The sequence below is a fragment of the Solea solea genome, chromosome 19 (assembly GCF_958295425.1).
Source record: "Solea solea chromosome 19, fSolSol10.1, whole genome shotgun sequence".
Taxonomy (NCBI): Eukaryota; Metazoa; Chordata; class Actinopteri; order Pleuronectiformes; family Soleidae; genus Solea; species Solea solea.
The window spans coordinates 10,066,196-10,082,237 of record NC_081152.1 but is presented as its reverse complement, the minus strand read 5'-3'; the positions used below and the strand labels follow the sequence as shown (position 1 = coordinate 10,082,237).

At 40.3% G+C, this 16,042-nt stretch overlaps 1 protein-coding gene across 1 annotated transcript; it reads right to left on the bottom strand.

Moving 5' to 3' along the window:
- Positions 1 to 3,341: 3,341 nt before the first annotated feature.
- LOC131446333 (O-acyltransferase like protein-like) lies at positions 3,342 to 10,247 on the bottom strand. The gene is made up of 15 exons (XM_058617490.1): positions 9,583 to 10,247; positions 7,786 to 7,919; positions 7,602 to 7,680; positions 7,374 to 7,512; positions 7,043 to 7,239; positions 6,584 to 6,790; positions 6,393 to 6,492; positions 6,183 to 6,284; positions 5,767 to 5,929; positions 5,600 to 5,679; positions 5,371 to 5,481; positions 5,084 to 5,216; positions 4,774 to 4,960; positions 4,277 to 4,419; positions 3,342 to 4,178 (listed from the first exon to the last, which is right to left on the bottom strand). Exons 1-15 carry the CDS (start codon positions 9,737 to 9,739, stop codon positions 4,077 to 4,079), a joined length of 2,034 nt encoding a protein of 677 aa, XP_058473473.1. The 5' UTR covers positions 9,740 to 10,247; the 3' UTR covers positions 3,342 to 4,076.
- Positions 10,248 to 16,042: the final 5,795 nt, after the last annotated feature.

Sequence of the window (16,042 nt, the reverse complement as noted above, 5' to 3'; positions counted from 1 at the left end):
AGGACATCATTTCATGTGTTACCTGACAGTAATTCTGCTTAGGGCCCCAATTTATCCTGGGGCAGCCCTGTGTAAATAGGGTAAAAGCCAATTTAGTTCAATTGGAAGGCCAAATACCCTTAAGAGCTTTAAAAACCAATAAAGATTCAACAGAATAGGAAGAACAGGAAACATGAGCGTGTTACATTTTTACAACCCATGTAAGAAACTTTCAATTGAAGCAATGGATGAATGCATACATTGAGGGTCAAATTACGGAGCCCTTCTGGTGACATGGGTGGAAAAAAAAATTTCCGTGGCCACAAATTAATAACGCGTGGGAACGAGATCTTATTCCGTGGCCACGACTTGCTTAAATGCGTGCGAACGAGATGATTATTAGGTGGCCACGAATTAATAACGCGTGGCCACAAGAAATGTGTATGGTGAATAAAAACGTGTAAGTCCCATCGTTGTGTGGGCATGATATGCGCATCAGTGCTTTTATAGCCGGTTCAGTGTCACAGCACCGTGGACAGCACTGTTTGTTTGTGTGTGTACAGGTGCAGCGCAATCGATAGACAGAGACTGTGTCACTCAGTTTAATCTTGTAAATAAAACTTTTTTTAAAAGAATTCAATTTTCCCTCTATTGACGTAAACGACGTGAAGTGAGGAAAGAGAGAGACAGGCAGCGGCTCCTTCAAGACCCAGGACCTTCTCTCTCCCTCTGACCCACCGGAATAGAACAGCACCCTCTCGGTGTTCTGAGTCCATCAAAATAGACTATAGCATGAATTAGAAAACAAAGAAATTCTTTGTAAAATCAGATGTTCAGAAGCAGTGAGCACACCACCCATCAGAATCATATGATCTTTATATGATGGTCCACCTTTGTCACCAGACGGGCTCCATATAAAATGATATGTTGATGTAATTTTAATGCGCATAGTACACGGGTCATAATAATGCGAATAGTCTCTACATGTGTGATGCAATATTTTTTCTCTGAACTGTAAAATGAAACCTGAATAGTTGTGAAATACTCATGTAAAGTTCAAGTACTTTGAGTGCAACAACTAAGTTTAGGTACTCAGTTGTATTCCATCACTGATGAGTGAACTTTTAAAATGCTCAGCAGAGGCCTGTTTTCATCAAAATGACTCAAACATAATTGTGTCAAACATATCTTTTAATAACTTCACAAGTAAGTAAACATCCAGAATAAAATGTATTCATACAAAAATCTGCAAGTGACCTCAAGAAAGACATTGGAAAACCTAAGAAAGTGCACTTTCAAAGTAGTTCCTCGGGTGCACCGTTCATAAAACTCTCCCCAGAAGCCAGAAAGTAGATGTTTTTACCTTCAACATTTTGTTCATGATCTCAGGATCAGAAAATGCTTCTATCATTTCACTGAAGCTGTTTGTGTGGTGTAAGACCAAGGTTATTTCAGGTGCAGTGTGTCACTGAGAGACTCATCATCAGCTGTTTACTGTGCACCGAATACGATTTCAGAATCATCTTCTAAAACAGGATAGTTGGCATCCAATGACACAGTGATGGGATCACTGATTATGTTTACAAATGTGCTTGCAACATGACTGCAGCTTGTTGGATTTTCTCTGGTTATTGATGACACGATGCTTTCTCCAGATAAAGAGATAAAGAACACCACTTGAAGGGAGCTGTGAGGTTCATTTACAAACCCCCACTGATTTCTGCCCCTTGTGAACACCAGTGTTGACCCTTCATCAGCTGGCACTACAGCAGGCTCAGACACATCAGTAGCATTACTGGCGAAGCTAAGCTCATCATCAGACTCCTCACTCAGCAATAGTTTTTGTTTAGTTACTAAGTAGAAGTGCAAAATTGGGAGTTTTACAGTGTTGTAAATGCTTTCAATTAAAACGTCTTTGGGAAGAGGATTTCCCAAATATCAAATTCAAAGTCAGATTCTTGACCTTTGCTAGATGTGCCCTCTGGGAAGAACAGGGCCTTTTCCTTTCCAGGATCTCATCATAACCTGCCTGAATGTTCATTGTTACCTTTCTTGTCCCTCCATGTGTTTTGCTTTGTCACTTCATTCTCAGTGGGGATCCGTCCTATTTCAATGTTTCTTTTGGACTGTTTTGCTCTACCTCATGCTTGGTGGGATGTTTCTGGCTCCTCTCCCCCTCTGTGGCTTTCCTTTTTTTTAGCCCCCCATGTGATGGCAACCTGGGGCTATAGTTTCCTAACCTTTTAGGTTTAAAAGAATGAATAAGTAAGTAAGTAAACATCCAGAATAAAATGTATTCATATAAAGATCTGCAGGTGACCTCAAGAAAGACATTGGAAATCCAATATTTTTAGCTTACTTTTGTACAATGAATAAAATCCAAATGCTTCAGCAATTGCTTGATCACAAATGATCAACACAGATATTCAGTAAACAATAATAACATTGGTTTGATTCCTTTCTAAGTTTCAGTTTCTATGTTAGTTTCTCAAAAAGACCATGTTTTCTCTTTGACAAGTTTGTGTTAAGCTTCCAAAAATTGAACAGAGCAACTCTGTCTCCATATGATAGAAGATATTGGGCCAGTTGAACATCTTCCATGAGCAGAATGATAATTAATTGCAAAAATTACCCACTCGCCTGCTATGTGTGGCATGAAAACCCTGTGTGTGTGTGCAGTGAGGCAGAGAGCCACACAGCCCTGTAATTTACCGTTCTTTTCGTGCAGCATGTAATCATCACGTTAAACATAACCAACAGCAATATGACCAGGTATAGCCTGTTAATTGACAAACAGAAATTGAATCTGCTCTTGAAATTACATATACATTTTTTTTCATTTATAACTCAAACTTAAAACTGTTTAATTAATTAATGCATTAACATATGCATATCAAATCATTTCACTTCTCTCTTGCCGCTTCTGTCGGTGCTCGCGCACTACGACGTTTCAGGCTTTTGCGCTGATGTGGACAGAATGCAGTTCAGTTGCGACACGTACAAAGAAGTTTCTCCGTGTCATCAACGCATTTTTTTTATAAAGAACTGAGGCATTTAATGCAGCCAGGTCGAGGATATTACAAAACACTGCAACTGGTCATCTGCATTTGTTTTGCCCTGGTAGTGATTCGTTGTCACTTTTTCGCACCTGTGTGTTGAACAGCGGCATTTGTGTCTTAAAACAACAACACAACAAAAATATGTGACTGTGCCAACCAGTCACATATTTTTGATGTTTTAATGACAAATAATGCAACATTGGTATTTATCAAGTCATTTATTTAGCTAATATGATAATATGAAATAAAAAATAAAGTAATTTTTTTTCTGTGCCTCAAATTCAACCACATGACTGTGTAATAAAAAAGACAATGCACAGGGTATTTCTATGTCAATGACACAATGTTTTTTCTCCCCTTTAACCCTCTTAATTGTCCACGTTAATTAAAGGCGACATAGACCGCAAGCTCCAATTAACGCTGCTTTTGTGTGTGTGTATCTGCGTCTTGTTAATGAAACCCTAAAGTTTCAGAACAAAGAGTTCAGCCACTGCTGAGAAAATAGGGTTTTATTGTTTTCCTGGGCTCTGCAAGGTGGAAAGGCACTTCCGTTTGCTGATGATGTCATCAGGAAATCGTCACCACTCCTCTCACCACCGTAGCTCCTCCTGGTACGGGCACTAGTCCGTGCACATCCGGTTGCGTACATTCAACCACAGAAGAAGAACTACTCTCGTTGTAGCTGCTCAGATGCAGAGCATCCACCGTGCAATCCAGGGGGAGCTGTATTATCTCTCTCTGTGAAGCTCTTGTTGGCTGGCCAATCACAACACAGTCCGCGTTCTGGGGGTGTGATTTTAGTCTGAAACAGCGCGGCTGACGAGAGCGTCAGTGAGGAGATATTTAGATCAGCTTGTTTGCAGCGACTGGGAGGTTTTTGAAAACAAGTTAATATATCTAAGTAGACCTCCATAACTAACATATATGTGCGATACGAGCATTCGATGACACCTTTAAGTGGGAAAGCACAAATAGACCAATATAGAAATGACAATGTGTTGATACAGTTTCAATTGTGTTTTCTCATGTCCACTGTATCTATTTACGGTTGTATTTTAGGAAGTAGGGCTTCTCAATCAGCACAGTCAACATGTAGCCAATCAACAGTGACGGCAGTAAGCGGCCAAAGTACAGGATCATCTACCAAGAGAGGATGGAGAAATACATTAAACAAAGTGAAAACACCACAGATGGACACACTAAATCACCCAGTGACATTGACTGTTTAAAGCACTTACAAAGTTGAAGACTGTGAAGTGAAATTTGTTTTCTTGCACTCCATTATGCAGGGATATTACAATAGGATGGAACAAATAGGCAGCAAAACTAATGTTGGAAATTGGAATCCAGAAACCCAGTGACAAGACACTCTTGATTAAACCTGCAGAATAACAATAGAAAAAAATCAAATTAAACACAGACTTCTGAAAATGTTTACCACGTAACACTGTCCTATAGTCACGTAACACTTCAGAAATGTGCATTCGTCCAATGTATTTGTTCTCATTTGTATAACTTTTTCAGCTATATTGTAGTAATGTAATGTTAAACTGCAAGTTGAGCTCAAAATTAAAAATGTAGTTCGGTATTCTATTCAATTGCATTTTGTGTGTACAATATTTTATTATTTTTGACCTATAGTAAGACCACATTGGGATTGAAAATGTCTTACAATAGGGCCAAGACAGGCAGCAGCGGTGTGCTGTTTCGACTCTGGAACATTTCTGTAATTTACCTCCATATCCTTCCTCACAGGCAACAATGATCCAGACGATAGCCAAAGCCCAGACTGTTCTGTGCAGTCCCTGATAGAGGGCATGTGGCACAGATGGGTAGTCTGGGGTCTCCCTGAGGGCAAAGGCCAAGCCAAACACCACTGCCATGAGGAAAATAGTGCAGAACCAACCGAGTGCTGCCTGCCACTGCCAGCAAAAGCAACAGTGAGTACTGTACACAAACATCATGTGTTCATTGTGTGGTTCAGATTTTTGCTGAACGACTAAGATGTATGTTATGATTCTTAAAAAGTCTGAAATCATTCTTACCTTTTTCTTTATGAGCTGATCTTTTTTTGTCACAAAGTGTATTCCAAGCAGGATCCCAAGTAAATATGGGCCATATCTTGTGTAAGGTTTAGTATAGTATATTGTCATATTTGATACTATTTTGTCCAAGTGCCTGCAAAACATTTCATTATATTTTAATATCCAGTGACAATAGATGTATCTATCTATCCATATTTGACAAATGAAATATCAGAGTCACACTACAATAATGTATTTAATTCTTAAAATGTCTGTAATTGCACCAGACCACAATCCTTGAATCTTACAATGTTCCTGGTATATAGACTTGAAAGTGATTTAGTGCTGTCAAAATGGCACCAGCAGCATTGGTTAGTAGCAACAAACCTCCTACCACAGCTGCAAACACACCTCTGTTCCTGATAAACACAAATAAGATGTGTGAGATTACATGTGTACAATTGCCAATGTGTGTAGCTCTTTTATGATGGCACATTTAAATGAATTTTGGAGCAATATGAAAGACATTGAACTTACAATTTGTGAAGATAGAGTAACACAGGAGTGGTGGCATAAAACTGGAAGTCTAGACTTAAGTACCATGTCCAAGGTAAACACTAGAGAGAGAATTGGAAATAATAATTATAATATGAAGAAATACATCAAAAGTATAACCAGAGCCACTATATCACAGTGAAACTTACTGTGTTTTGAGTATCTATGAGATTGTTGATGAACAGCACGTTAGCCCACCAATATGTCCGACAAGTGTCTACTCCTTTGAAATATGTTCTGTAGGGTCCCCATTTGACCAGCGAGTACACACCAGTAAGTAGACACACACAGAACATATGTAGTGGCTGAATTCTGTTTTGAAGTAAAGACAAAGAGAAGTTTTAGAATTTACATTGCTAATGTCTGTCCCTGACACACACACACACACTATTGGAGGGATAGACCTCGGGGTGGATTTTAATACCAGGCCTTAAAGTTAAGGGCCTCCAATGTCAAAAAAGGTGAATCACAGACAATGTCAGGATAAAATTCTCGAGACATTATCCAGAGTTCATGTCTGAAAATGGCTAAAATGTATCTTTGTGAAGTAATGAATATACAACACCTTTTGATCCTACTGTAGAAGTAGTTTCCCACCACAGAGACACTCAGTTTGCCCTCTGCCCTGTTGATGGAGCCTAACAGAGACTTGGCACTAAGCATACCCCTGAAACACAAAAGTGAAATCTGACAAGTTAGAGCTAACCATTATAATAATAACAATGCTAATGATAATAATAATTATTATTATTATCATACATGGTTTTATGCTCACCCAAGCACTAAGAAGGTGTCTACAGCCAGAAAACCTGGTCCAGCCGTGATAATATGAAAAGGGCTGCTCCTTATATATTCAAACCATTCTTCAGCATTATCTGCAAAGCATATAATTACCTTAAATTAATAAAGAAATAATGAATATGACTTGCAGTCTAAATAAGCATCTACTAGTAAACCTTGACATACCAATGTTGTTCGTATAAGTGAACGTGCTATTGTGGCCACATATGATCCATAACAGAGAGAGAGCACGGATTCCATTCAGGGAGGAGTATCCTCCTCCTGGGATTGATGAGGTTGTGCTGAAGACACCACGGCAGGTATTCTGTAGAGAAAATGCCTGCAGCCACCGCTCCAGACAGCGTCGTGGAAAACAGACTGGTTTGTGTTTATCTATAAAGACACAATTCAAAAGAGCAATCTCTTAGTGTAACGTGTTCAACTGAAAAAAAGGTGTCTCTACTGCAATAGTATTGAATTTTGGTACAATGTACATTAAGTGTACATTGCCTTCATATCTAGTTACAAAATGTAGCAACTGGTCTGTGCTTGTATTTAGAGGTATTTGTTTGTACAAAATGATGAATTCAGACCATTTTGCAGAACAATCACATGCACCAAACTTATAATAAATACTGTACGTACTAAACTCCTCTGAAGTACTTATGTTCATTTCACTGCTGCAGGAGTCATTGGACTTCAAACCCCCATAAAGGTTTAGTGCAGTGTTTTTACAGCATGCCTCTGGAGATGGACTGACATCCTTGTTCTTTTGCCAGCTTAACAAAGCAGTGAACATGGTAGCTGCTAGAGGATTTGCAACCATTAAGCAACACACAAACCTGCAAAAGAAGAGGTATAAGTACATCAGGAATGTATGTTTGGTGAATATCCAAGTGCTCACAGTATGAATTTGTGAGTAAAAGTGAAGTGTTTTGCAATTATATCCAATGTTCAAAAATATTTATATACTGACAGACAGGCCACATATCCATGACCAGATGCATCTGGAGCAATGGTGTTGTTGGGCAAACATCGTGTCATGGTCATCTCCTGAATGGACTGGTTGACCAGTATTGGTGAAATAAGCGCTGTCTGACCATACTGAAGTCTCCCTGTTAAGAAAATGGCCCAAGTCATAATTAAGACAAAACAAATATAGGACTGAGTGTATTGAGAACAATGCAAATATAAAATCACCAACCATGCAGCACAAGAAAATGTACGTCCTCTTCACTGCAGGAGTCAGGGACACAAACACCCACAACATGCTGGATAGTTCCCTTTTGGTAGTAAAAATATTTAGATCAAAATCCAATTTTCTTACCTTTTATTCCGATGCCAAGGCTACATTCTATGTTCTATTATTGGATTGTTATTATTTTTACCTGTGAAAGAAATGCCTGGCAGTACTGTCCAGAGAAAGTAGGACCATGGGCAGATCGACAGTGGTCCAGCGAACCAGTTTGGTTGACGTCACCTCCTGTAACATTGCCACCAATCCTTCCAGATGCATTGTGCACTGATAGATATGAATAGCAAATGGCCGTGTTAGCAAAAAGGTACATACATTGCATACAGACAATTTCATCACTGAAGGAAGTCAAAAAATGTGAATCAGATGTATTCTTTAGACTACTTGACTACAATGGACACTGAAGCTATTGCTTTATAAAGGAGCTGATTGCTGTAGGTGGAGAAACCCCCCCTCATTGTCCAGGGAGTACACATTAAGATGGTGTCATCAGGTACCTTGGTGTTCTCCTGAACAGTAAAGTGAACTGGTCTTATTATACAGACAGTTATGTTACGTTACATTACGCTACTGTGAGTGTAATGCTACGTTATGTATGAGCTCCATATAGCAGCCAGTCAGACAGCAGAGAGAACAAGAGCAGAAGAAAAAAGGACAAAAGTGGCATTTAACTCAGGAAAAACAACCTTTTTGGATGTTGTAAACATATTTTCCTGTTTCAGGGATGATTTTTCTTTGTTTGAAATTCAATGTTGATTTTAATTGTGTATTTGGACATTGGTGAAGCAGTTTTTGTGTTAATGTGGAATATTTGCTTTTCTGGTTAAGGTAAACAAATTGACTACATTTGAGAGAAATAACTAGGATTAAAAGAGAAAATCCTTGATGTATACAAATAGTCAAGTCAAGTCAAGTCATGTTTTATTGATATAGCCCATTTCATACACAGAACGGTAGCCCAATGTGCTTCACATAATCATAACAATCACATATTAAAATATCTAAAATGTCATGTCATAAGAGATCAAATCGATTAAAATAGTTAAAATTATTTGAATAAAAATGAAAGCATGGGGTTAATGAAAGCAAATAGGTTAAATGAATGGAATTAACTCAACAAAGGGAGAAGGTGTTCAACACTGAGTGTATGTGTATGTGTCATGGTACTAAATATGTTTTTTTTTGTTGATATTACTAACTTTCACTAAACAAGCCGGCATATAAAATGTACTTCCTGGTCTGTGGTCTTTTGCTGCTTAATTAGTACATTTACTGCTCCCACACTAGCCTCTGGTCCTATAGAGCTGTTAGCCCCACAGGTGTTACATTAAGGATGGAGTGTGTTATTTGCTGTACAGACTGTAAAGCCCTTAAAGGCAATTGTGTTTGTGATGCTGGGCTGTACAAATCAAAATTGACTGGACTTGACTTGACATCTTGAGGAATGCAGGGGGTTCTTCATGACCTTTAATGAGTCTGTGGTGGGATCAGCTATCTTTTTTGGAGTGGCCTACTGGGGCAGTGGCAACAGCAAACAGTTCAAGGCTCGGATGACTAACCTTGGCGACTACGTCTTCTGTTGTCTAAATGTTTTTTTTTGCTTGTTGAGATTAATTATTATTAATACTCCACCTACCAGTGTGGCGGAAATGCAGTTCAGTTGATGACGCAAATAGTGTCATGCGTGCGATGAATGTTGGGTCTGCATGCGCTGTGCCCAAAAGTATAGCAGGGCCTTCAGTGAGCCGCCTTAAATGTTGTTATAATAATAATAATATAATAAATTCTGTTTAGGGCCCCAATACTTTCACTTTTATATTCTAAGAAAATGAAATATGCAAATGCTATGTATCTTTTTCCAGGTTATCTGAAGCATGTTATTTATCCTAAAAAAGACAAATAAGCCTTCTCAAAAGGAAGCATCACTTACTGAAAACAGCATATTCCTTGGGTGTCTCCTGGTTAATTTCCCAGATAAAGGTGTTGGTGTCCTCCTCACATCTTTGAGACACATTCAAGGCCTGTGTATTCTCCAGCCCCAAACTAGTCCCTGCAAACAGAAAGAACAATACCAAACACAGCGCCATTTCAGGACTGACTGCAAAGTTGAGTAGGAAGGATTATACGTGAAATAGGGAGGAGACAAAAGAGGAGAGTGAAAGACCATCTATAAACAAACAGTAGGTTTGTTTGTATTTGGCTTAAAGATGCCTGAAGAGACCCATGTGAATATAATGTTTTTTATGAGGACATCACTTTTGTGTATCACTCAGTTGATCTTATAACCAGATGGGAAAGCCCCTAGCTGCACTTCTCAGCACACATTATGAGAGTGGCAGAACTTGTTTCCAGCAGTTCCAGGAGTTCATGGAGGGCCTGCAAAATGAGGAAGTAGCCACCTTCTATGACCCAATCAAGAAAAACAGGATACACTTCTTTGGACAGGAACCAGCTTCTGCTGATGCTTCAAAGCAGAAAGTGCTGAAGGAGGACTGCCAGCTCTTCTCCAAGCTGTTCATCTTATGCCAGAGCAAAGAATGTGACCTGCACAAGTTCTTTTGCCATGACAATCAGCAGTTCCCTTGAGTGATGGTGGGAAGCTTTACTCCAGTCAGAAGTCCCAGCTTGCAGCCATTCTTGAGAGCCATGTTACAATACCTGATGTGGAACCAAAGGCTGATGCAATCATCATTGATGGTTCAGCACTGGTGAACACCCTGCCACCACAAACCTCAAATACTTTTGAAGACTATGCCATGTTGGATCTGCTCCCCAAAGTACAGGCATACTCCACCAAGTACAAGAGAACAGAGTCATCAAGTCTCAAAGCTGAAACCATGTCAAAGTGTGGATGTGGGGTAAAACGCAGAGTAACAAGCAAGAGCAATAATCCCTTCAAACTGGAGGAACTTCCTATGAGACAGTGATAACAAAACTGAGCTGTTCAGGTTCCTGGCTGACAAGATTGCACATATGTCTACACCCAACTTGGTCATCAAGACCAAAGATGAAGATGTTGCCTGCAACGACACAATCAGCTTGGATGGGATACCACCATGTAGTCACAAGGAAGCAGACACACACATCTTTGTACATGCCAGGCATGCAGTGTTGGAGGGGAGCAAGGTCCTGATGGTTAAGGCCACTGACACAGATATCCTCGTCATAGCAATCAGTGTTTTGCCTCTCCTTCAACGGATTGGTCTGCTACAGTTGTGGGTGTCCTTTGGCCAAGGATGCAACCTGAGATGGTTTCCTATACATGACCTTTACACCTCTATCGGACTAGAAAAAAAGCAAAGGAATACTCTTTCTTTCATGCCTTCACTGGTTGCGATGTTTTTTCAGCAAAGGGAAAAAGTCTGCATGGCAAACCTGGGAAGTGTTGAGGCATCTGATGTCTTTGCCAAGCTGAGCCAGTACCCACCATCAGTAGGTGATGATGATCTGGAGGTCCTCGAGAAGTTTGTGGTAACAATGTATCAAAGTTGCATGTGTAGATGATGCCAGATGTTTGCTCGGAAAAAGAGGCCTTATGAAGCCATTCTTCCAACTCGTGCAGCACTACTTCAGCATGTCAAGCGTGCTGCCTATCAAGCAGGCTGCATATGGAGCAAGACAATACAATACTGCGCCAATCAGAGACACAGAGTCTTGCTGACTGGGGATGGACAAAAAGTGGATATACATGGAAGGTCTTCTGGATGGCACTTCCACCCATTGCAGAGAGTTGCCAACAGCTGACCAAGTGTGGATGCCATTCAGAATGCCATGGAAGGTGCAAATGCTACCGATATGGTCTTACCTGCACAAGACTATGTAGCTGCAAGTGTGAGGGTTAAAAATTCAAATTCCCTATACTTTTAGACACCAAGATCATCCAAATTGATTAAAGTGGTGAGATTATGTGTGACAATGTCCTCATTTACAAGTCTGCATAGTGGCCATCTTGGAAAATGGATGGCCATCTTGAATTTCAAGTACTTTTTCAAAAGGGTGAAGTCTAAGGGGTATTTGTACCAAGTTTAGTGCTTCTATCACTATTTGAACGATTGTTTCACTTATTTGCCCCACAATACAGGTTTTGTCGGGATAAACCTGATCATGGTTGCTAAGCAGCCAGACTAGGACAGACTCAGGATTTTTTTTTATTTTTTTTATGGCACTTGGCCATCCAAGGCCACTGCAGCCGCTGGGTCTTTTCACTGAACCTGACTTCCTGGTATTCATCAGCTTCCTTCCTGGCAGCCAATTAGAAACTTCTGGGTGGTTTTGTCAGTTCAGCTGGCTCCTAAGTGACAGCCTTGACCTACTGCGGGTTTCTCTCCATTGTTTAAATATCAAGACACACTGAGTGGAATTAAGTGCTGGCAACAAGGGGAAGCACTAGAAATTTTGAATTTGACTGAATTAGTTGGCACAGTCCTTCTAGGACACGTGGAACAACACTGCATGGTGACACAGCTAAAAACAACATCCCACCAGCCTATACATCACAGACATTCTCATGGAAACTATCACAGGGCCATCATTTACACTTTCACAGCCACTGTATTAGGTGCATCTGTTTAGCCAATGACATGGTGAAGGCAACGTACTGAAGTTCAAAGTGAGCATCAAAATGGGGAAGAAAGTTGATTTCAGTAATTTTGAATGCGGCATGTTTGTTGGTGCGACAGGTTGGTCTGAGTATACTGCTGATCTACTGGGATTTTCACACAGAACCATCTCAGAGAAAAAAAGAAAAGAAAGAGAAAGTATCCAGTGAGGGGCAGCTCTCTGATGCCAGAGGTCAGAGAATAATGGCCACAAGAAATGTTTTTATTTTATTTTTATTATTATACCTATTTCACACACACACACATACAAGAAAGCAGATTAAAACTAAAGTATGAGAGAGGGTGTGGTAGACACATACAACAGAGGATTAAATTAAAAACACACACACACACACACACAGAAGAGTTTAAAAAGGAGGAATACAAGTTGTGATTAAATATGTGGCATAGTTTGCCTAAACTAGTGATCAATATTGTCCTGAATGACATTTTTAGACACCAGAACATTTCCTAGTCTTCACTCTGCATACACGTCATCACACCAAAGACTCTTAAAAGCATGTTTTGATTCCACAAGATCACTCCATGGCATTTGATAGAATACTGACATTAACATATTTAATTGAATGGATTCATGGCCTGTCTCTACCATAACTAAAATAAGTATATGCAGATTTCCATCTCTCTCAACAGGCCAAACCTTAAAATCGGCAACAGCAGCAGAGGACCACATTTGGTGCAACTCCTACAACTTTGTTAGGTGTCCTGTGTACCTAATAAAGTGGCCAGTGAGTGTGCATTTACCCTCAATAATGTTAATCTAAAAATAACATTGGCTTTCATATTTTATTATTTGGGGCCTTTTGACCATGTATCCCACCATGTCAGCTGAGACCATTACTGCTTCCTGGGGAAACTCCTTGATGGGTGTTTGGGTGTTGGTTCAGCATTCTGCACTGTCCTAACCTCTGCTCCTCAAAACCTACCTCATTTCTTCTCTGTTTCATCTTCTCATCTCATTCCCTCAGCCTTTGAAACAGTGTACCTTTTATATGAAGTCTGTCTGGGAACCTGAAAGAGAAGAGACTGGCTCTGAAGTGGTGTTTGCAGAAGGGAGGAGAGGACTGGTTCAGTCTTGTGGAGAGAAAGACACATGAGGCGAAATAAGCAGGGCATTAAATTAGGACATTATAAATAAGTAAACTCCGTCCCGAAAAGGATTCCATTTTCACTCTCAGTCTGACACTTGTGGTCTTGTCAACACCTTGCAAAGAAAAGACATTAACGCATGGTGTCTGTTTACATTGTGTGTGTGTGTGTGTGTGCGCGCGTTTATCTGTGGGTGCCATGCCAACAGAAAACCCACATAAAACACTCCTGCCGCACTTCCTGTGAACATCACAGACATGCAGTCAAACAGGTGGTTTCAGCAGACGGGAAACCACCTGTGAGATTTTACTGTGTGCACATGGGTGGAAATCCTTTTCTGCTGTAGTGACTAAGCAGGATGTGTATACCAACATGTTACCTAAAAATCCTCTGAAAATTATAATTATAAATTGACATAAATACAATATAAACCATGAGGACATGTTATTTTTATCAGTGTAATTTCATGTATTCGGGATTTAAGAGCAGCAGGACAACAAATGCCTATTCATATATACTGTTGTACTTTTTATTACTTTGTCTGGCTCAAACACTGACCTTGTCAGGACCAGACGTCCTCATGGAGAAAAACTTGGTCCTAATGAGGCAGAACCTCAATTCTGAGGAAATGGTTAAATTGGGGGCTAAGATTTAAAGTGTGGTTAGGTTAAAACTCAAACACAATATCACAGCATGTTGTTGGACATAAAACTATCTGAAAATGATGATGTGCACTGCAGAACAGCTGGTCTATGAATCCCAGTGGGGAGAGAGGGGGTCCTTGCTTTTGCGAGAGTTGCTATGTATCAGTCATCAAGGAATGGATCTTTATTGTCATTATACAACCAAAGAAGCAGGTCATGATGAGGTTTAATGAGGTTGATCAGAGCTGCTGCAACTAAATGCTGCCACAAGGGCCCGACCTGACTCAATGTGTCTAACACTCTAACATTCATACTTGATTTATCATTGTGGGAGCAAACTGGAGAGCCCGGAGGAAACCCACACAGACACGAGGAGATCATGCAAACTCAGCACAGAAAAGTCCCGGACCGGGAATCTAATCCAGCACCTTCTTGCTGTGAGGCAACAGTGCTAACCACTACTCCACCCCCCCACCCCACCCCCCCATGGATTAAACAAACCAAAACTCTGTGCTAATTAGTTATACTTATGCAAAATTCTGATGTTTTGTAGCCATGCTTTACACAACAAAGAGATTCTCTAGCAGGCAACATTTGACAGTGAACAATAAAGGGATCATTTATCTCGGTTTTTCTTTTTCTTTTTTGCTTTAACTCATTATATTTATAGTAAAACACACCAACAAGCCCAGTTTGTTCTCATTGCATACATGGATGTATGTAATGTGTAGTGTATGTAGTGTAGTGTGTGACACCTGTCGGTTATAAATCAGATGTCTTATGGGGGACAGATCTGCCTATCTCTCTGCCAGCTGGGGGTGAAAGAAGAAAAAAGGAAGACGGAAGGTCTCTTTTTTTTGCCCCTCTTTGACTGAGGGGTGAGGAGTCTGGTTTCACTAAAACGCTGCCAATGTACAGTACAGGAGCTGTTGGGATGCTGCACATGTGTGTTTCCCTGCATAAATAGACAGTTAACTGGCTTCATCAGTCTGGAATTAGGAATCTCACTGATAAGATCGGTTTGGGAGCCACACTGCTAAAGGCAATTCCACACCTGTGTGTTTTCCTTGTGTTTTGTTTTGTTTGTAACATGATTATGTTTGATTTTTTTTTTTTTTTTTTTAGCCAAAGCTGCATGTAGAATCTGATGAAGTATATCGAGAAACAACAACAGTAATCCCACAGTATCAAATTCACCCTTGTGCAAATGCAAAGCCTTCCTGTTGATTGCATTACAGCCCACATTCCCTTTTCTAAAGAGCCATATCTGTGAGAAAGTCCCGCGTTCATCCTCCCTTGGTCTTTTCTAACATGTCTGGACATGAGTCAGAGGAATGCGTGCTATGTGAAGTTGACGGACAGATGAGGCATTTTTTTCGGACATTAGTGCACTGACTATCAACACAAAGTCCAAGAGGCTGTTGCCCCCGAGCCCATCCACCCTCACCAGATACCAGCATGACACTCAGTGTGGGAAAGAAAAACACAGTGGAATGTCTTTAAGAGGCACAGCAGCTCAAATAAACAGGCGTCCCCCTCTGCAGGTACTGGAGCAGATAATGTGGGAAACTGCATTTTTTTCTGCACGTCCAGGTTCTTTTGGAAACAGCAAAGAGTGTCTCCAAAGTATAGCATCTGTGTTTTTGAGTCATTCCTTAACAGTGAGTACACACACACACACACACACACACACACACACACACACACACACACACACAGTAATCTGCACCAATTATCCTCCAAGGTGAAGAGAGTGAAGAGGAGCATTCCTCCCCGGCACAACAACCGCTCAAGTCAGCCTTGATTAATCTGCAAGTCTGGAGCAGCACAGGAAATTAGTGGGATTTGAAAGGGGAATAATAAGTAGCATTTAAAGGCATTACTTGAAATCATGTGGATAACACAATGGGTGATGATTTAATCACCACGAGTAAAACATATCGTGTTATTTGTCGCAGTTGTATTTCAGTCACAAGCGTGTTTATGTCACTCGGGATTAAAACAAGCATAATTAATTCAGAGCCCAGAGCCCGTATCT

Bases quoted from the DNA above. Each gene is read 5' to 3' on its own strand.
- LOC131446333 (XM_058617490.1), bottom strand. From the start codon at position 9,739: ATGGCGCTGTGTTTGGTATTGTTCTTTCTGTTTGCAGGGACTAGTTTG. The intron at 5,482-5,599 runs GTAAGTTCAATG...TGTGTTTATCAG, and splicing joins TTACTCTATCTTCACAAATT to GAACAGAGGTGTGTTTGCAG. The intron at 5,217-5,370 runs GTAAGATTCAAG...AATGTTTTGCAG, and splicing joins GTCTATATACCAGGAACATT to GCACTTGGACAAAATAGTAT.